At 35.3% G+C, this 6000-nt stretch overlaps 1 protein-coding gene across 2 annotated transcripts in view; it reads right to left on the bottom strand.

The window, feature by feature from the left end:
- LOC134211374 (transmembrane protein 134) overlaps window positions 1-6000 on the bottom strand; it is a 29759-nt gene continuing 23759 nt past the window's right edge. The window contains exon 2 of one of the 2 annotated variants that reach the window (XM_062688172.1): window positions 1-3336. In XM_062688172.1, coding sequence (XP_062544156.1) covers window positions 2988-3336 — 349 coding nt within the window. In that variant the 3' untranslated portion in view covers window positions 1-2987. The remainder of the gene's footprint in view (window positions 3337-6000) is intronic. The other variant, XM_062688173.1, reaches the window with a different exon arrangement.

Genomic DNA, 6000 nt, shown 5'->3' with positions numbered 1-6000 from the left:
TTACTAGTTCTAAAAATTTTTATTCGATTTGTATCCAATCTTTGTATATCCTTAGACTATGTGGTTTTTAAATTGCCATGTAAAGGATATATTTTCTCTAGTTCATGCCTATTAAGCATAACATAATCATAACAGTACATTTGCAATGTTTTGTCTCCGTGACGATGGTAGTTACCGTTAAAATGCTGAATAAATTTTCCTGCTCTTTCCATAATTGCTAACTAAGTTGTTTATAAATTCAAACCAATTCAACACAACAGGAGTAATCTCCCACACTCAGTCCAATTAATTGTCATGTTAAGTTTTATTATAGTTAAAGTTAGATTTTATTTTTATACGCGTTAGGATTCTTTTTATTGATGGGCTCTCAATTACGTACATAGTGCGAAAATTTCAAATTAGGATCGGTTGTACCAAAATTTATCCTAATTTTATGATAACTAGCTCACAATGAGACATGCTTAGTCGAACATTTCTTGATTATAATTTTATTACTTTTCTGTTTCGGAAGCCTTTTTATTTATATTATATTAATATATATTAGTAATATCATTTACAATGTAAATCACTCCCTTTCTTGCGTTTTCTGTTCATGTATTCATTTATGTTGTATACAATTTCAAAGTTGAAGGTGTGTTAAAAGCTGTATGGGTAGTAAAAAATGTTTGCATCAAGGATTACATACATACTTCGTGCATCCAGTCTCGTCCTGTTTCATGAATCCATACACAATACTGATTATAGTTATGATTATAATTATTTGGGGGAGTGCTTGCGTGGTGAAATTGTGGGAACTTTTACTAGGCGTGTTTAATTGCTTATTAGCCACTGTTTTTTTATATTGAACAGGTCCATTATTCTGTCTATCATTTTCTCATCATAAAAAGTATTTAGGCAACACTGTTTTGCTATCAAAAAAGTCTGGGAAGAATCTGTGCTTGCCTATTTAGATGGATTGCCGCATGGTAATTAGTTTAGATTTTTATAAAAATGGCACAAGCATGGTTGAACTCAGAGAACAAACATCCCAGCTAGATGTTTTTTGAAACTGTGTCATAAGAATGCAGTGCCACTGACAACGCAAAACCAATTTAGAAAAGGTAACAACATTACTATGCTTTAGAAGTGATCGTTAAAGTACACTTTTCAAAGTACTAGCACGATGTTTGTTCTCAGTGGTTAGACTTTATAACTGATGAAACGAGAACCTACGCTGATAATATATTGAACGGAAAAGTCGAAATTTACGATTCTCGTAACCCGATATCATTCGGTCAGCCGTACTTATCAAATCAATTCAATTGTTGGTACACGTTAGTATCTGTAGAGTAGCAACGGTGCCAAAAAATGTCAATTTGTATGGGAAATGGGTTGGGGCCGAGAAAGGCGGCTTTGCCGAAATAGATCCTCTCTCTATAGACAGGTGAATCGTACAAATAAAAGAACTATCTTTATTCTTGTAACTTTATTCAGTCACGTGCGGTTCCACCAGTCGAATGCAAATTAGCCGGCTAACTATTTCCGTTCTTGGTTGGTCGTTTCACAGTTTGCACTAATGCCATCATTCTGTTTCCAAAGCGATAACGGGGAGAAACTAAAAGTTTTTGTCATCGTTTCAGTCGCGTGTCGTGTTAGGATTGACTTTTTTACTTTATGCCGACTGCGATTCGGCCTTAACTTGGTTTGCCATCAACAGCTTTGAGTTGGTTTTATTCGCAGTATGTAACAAAAATTTAGTTAAATTGCCATCATCATCACGTGCAAACGATGAAGATGGCGTTTTGCGTGACCTGCGGTGTTTGGTAGCAAAATGTTTCGTAAGTTGTGATGTTACAGGATATTGAGCAATGCCAGACATAATTTACCTTCATTATCAATTTTATCATAGAAGTGTTCATTGTTTCCTTTTCATTTGGGCAAAGGTAAACATTAGAAAAAATAGGTAAAGATTTAAAGCTTCTGTTTTTTAATAGTTTTGTATTACCTTTATGAAAAGTACATTACTTCTGCCAAAAATTCAGTTTACTCATTTTATTGTAAAGTTCAAAACGTGAAAAAAACTGTATGACGAAAGAGATGCAATTAAACACAAACCTCAGAAGAAATACGAGTCGAAGTCACGAAGCCATAGCCACGGTGTTTGTCTCGGTTTAAGCTACGAACGGACTAACCACCTTGCAAGATTTCTGGATAACCTGGACTTTACAACTTTTGGAATACCAAAGAATTTCTAGAAAAAGGGCAAAGAATTTCTAAAAATAGGAAGTAGTATTGCAAAACAGATTTGAACCTCATAAGTCTTTTCTAAAACATGCTTTAACTAGTATTTGTTTTTTACTTCACCGAATAAAAAAATATAAAAAACCACCATTAATCTTCTGATCTCGACAAAAATAATATGTACGTTTATAAACATTTTACAATGAACACTTCTGTTTCATTGCAAAGACTTGAGACGGCATGAGTTCGTATTTCAACATTGCAATATATAAAAAAAAAACATCATAAAGCCATTCTTGTGGCCGAGAATTTAGATTCGCACATGAACTTGTTCTTTATATAAGGTTAGTCAACTGCTGATCGTAAACAAATAATCTTAACGTACGGATAAATATATAAAACAACCGAAAATTCGACAAATTGATCAAGAAATTGAGAGCGTTTCATAAGTCTTGGTTGTAGTAATAAAAATATAAAATATATTCTGTTATAAAGTTTATACAGTGGATAGTGTATGTATATTAAATAGCAACGAAGCTCTTAAAGTGTATGTAAAATAATATAAAAGGTTCCTACACAACTTACAATTTAATCACATCTCGTCAAGCCGCATTATCGCTTTCGAATTATCGAGCGTTTTCCCTCGAACTATCTATAGTGTTTTCCCAAGCCGTTCTACGGATCCTTCTCCCCAGGGAAGGACACATGAGCAAACCTGTCTAAAATGTGTAATTTCGCGCGAATTTCCATCCCATTCGGAATTTGTCTTACGTGAACAAAGGCAAATGGTAGAAATCGAATCCCCGGTAGCCGCGTGCTGCCAGCCAGATGTACACCACGTGGTACGCACCCGGCACAAAACAGATGAATCCGGCCACGAAGAACACCGCCGCTTGTGACCCGTTGTGGGGCTCGGCGATGGCGTACGCTCCCATCGCTATCAGGCCGGTTCCGATGACTAGTAGGGTGGCCGCAGCCAGGACGGTCCGCCAGTTTTCCCGGACCTTCGGGTGGCGCCAGCAGTAGGTGTAGGTGTCGCTGGAGGACAGGTTGCCGTATTCCTGTATCAACGAGTCGCTGTCCCTGGAGGTGGTATCATCGGTGTACTTTAGCGTCCTGAACGGTTTTATACGTGATGGGCGAAGAAGAGGTTTGAAGGGAGTATACAGAAGCACCGACACCAGAGAAGAAATGCGTTAGCGGGTTAGAATAGAAAAAAGAGAAGAAGACCAGGTTCTGAGGTCACTAAAACTATGGAATTACTCAGTTTTGTTAATATTTTGATTGTTGTTATTTTTATTATTTATTATTACATATACTTAGAATATAAAATTGAAGGAAAACTAAGTGGAGAAACAGTAACATTCAGTATTTCCTTAAATAACCATAGGCGTAGCTAGAGTCCCTGTATAGGGGGGTGATAGCCCCAACTGGTGAAGGATAATATTCTAAGGGCCAATTTCTTCACCTCCGCTTAACTCTTAAGCGGTGCTTACTCATACGCTTAAACATGGTTTAGCGACTAAGCTGGGGTGAAGCAATCGGCCCTAAGGCCATATCATGCCTTACTGACCATTTGTCTTGTTGTTAACATCACTTAATATGCTAAAAATTAAACTGATTTCTAGTAGTGGTGTGGTTCAGACAATACGTGTCTAATTTTCATATCCTTTGTAAATTATAGATACCTACATGCGTGGTGTGGACTGAGGATTAGACCTCTTCATGTTTTCAAGAAGTATCAAAAATTCAACCGGTCAGCCCAGCATCACAATTCTTATGCTAAAATAAGCCTCCTGTCAAATTTTCAGCTAATTCGGATAAAATTTCGAGGTGGCTCAAGTCAATTTAGTGTTTTTGGGCTATTTTCAATTTATAAAAAAAAAATCTAACAAGAGATATAAATGCCGAAAACTATCGCAATAACATCTATACGGAAGCTTTTGGTGTGCTCTACAAGTCTTGTAAACATTGCGATTTGTTCCGTTCACGTTTTGACCATGTTAAAGTGATTTTTAAGCTTGCACTTATGCACTTTTAAAAATACTGTTTCCCCCAAAAGTCGTTGTTCTACAAAATTAATGAGTTTATGAAAAATGATTGTTAATTTATTATATTATTATTCCTCTTTTTTCCCTGAAAATTTGAATAATATAATTGCTTATGAGCGATTTACCGTTAAATTCTTAAAAATCAGAAGCTGAATATTTGTCATAAATTTGCACGCTGGGATTTCTTCAAACAAGTTGTTCAAACAAAGAGCTTCGATTTCTCTTGTTACTACGATGCACTCAATGTTAAAAGCAGACATATGGTGACATTAATAAAATTTGGAAGTCGTTTGTTGTAAGCATCAAATATCATATGATTTGATTTATGTTTTGTTCGAACAACTTGCTTGAAGAAATCCTAACGTGCAAATTTATGACAAATGTTAAGCTTCTAATTTTTAAGAATTTAACGGTAAATCACACATGGGTAATTATATTACTCAGATTTCTAGGGAAAAAAGAGGAATAATAATAGTGGGATTCACTTAACGGCGTAGGTTGCTGTGTATCTGTTTATGGAAATGTTTCATAGGCGATTTGAAATATGTCCCTTGTGATTGAGTGTGAAACATTTCTATAATCAGATAGGCAGCGACCTACGCCGTTAAGTGTATACCCCTAATATAATAAATTAACAATCATTTGTCATAAACTCAAGAATTTTGTAGAACAACGACTTTTAGGGGAAACAGTATTTTTATGCACTTAAAAGCTTAAAAATCACTTTAACATGGACAAAACGTGAACGGAACAAATCGCAATGTTCACAAGACTTGTAGAGCACACCAAAAGCTTCCGTATAGATGTTGTTGCGATAGTTTTCGACGTTTATATCTCTTGTTAGATTTTTTCCAAAATTTCAATAGCCCAAAATCACTAAATCGACTTGAGCCACCTCGAAATTTTATCCGAATTAGCTGAAAATTTGACAGAAGACTTATTTTAGCATAAGAATTGTGATGCTGGGCTGACCGGTTGAATTTTTGATACTTTTTGAAAACATGAATAGGTCTACTGAGGATTCTTAATCGCACTGTCCTTTAATCGTACCTCGTTTGAGCGTATTTCATTATATTTTCATGAATTATGCACAAGGTTTTCTAAATCAGCATTGCAGTTATTGGATCTGAGGAAAGCTTCGAAAACTTTTAAAAAGGGGCCGTGCTTTCCTCCCAATTTCATGATAATTGTATGATTTTCCTGTTTTTGAGAGCACCTTCAAAAGTTTGCGAAGGCCGTACACTAATTACGTAAGGGCTGGCCGTCTATTTTGTATAAAAAAAAACTTACATGGTGGGACGGTGAGTTGAAAATCTCAGGAAAATCCTTCACTTAGAAATTCGTTTCGAAACGATAAGAAACGAAGATGATTTGTTGATACAAAAAAAATAAATGCAATATCAACCATTGTGATCCTAATATTTTCATACTAAAATATTGCAGCTCCGCAAAGTGTCAAACACACTAAGACCACTAAATACTAGTTAATCAATCCTAATATTTACACTATTTTTGAGATTCTGTAAATTTTATCTTTGTTTTATATTTTTTTAAATATTTTAAGGATTTTTGAAAAAATCATTTGGATCCGGAAGGAGTTATTGAAGTTATTGAAGTATAAACCGGATTTTATTGAGATTTTTTGAGCTTGAACTTGATTGACTGCCCGTAGTTGCTACTCCATTATGACCAGTTCTTGCACAGAGAACCAACTGATGTTTGCTTGGGA

Source organism: Armigeres subalbatus, chromosome 2, assembly GCF_024139115.2.
Source record: "Armigeres subalbatus isolate Guangzhou_Male chromosome 2, GZ_Asu_2, whole genome shotgun sequence".
Classification (NCBI taxonomy): domain Eukaryota; kingdom Metazoa; phylum Arthropoda; class Insecta; order Diptera; family Culicidae; genus Armigeres; species Armigeres subalbatus.
Note: the sequence above shows the minus strand (reverse complement) of the source record. Positions and strands in the feature narration are given on the sequence as shown.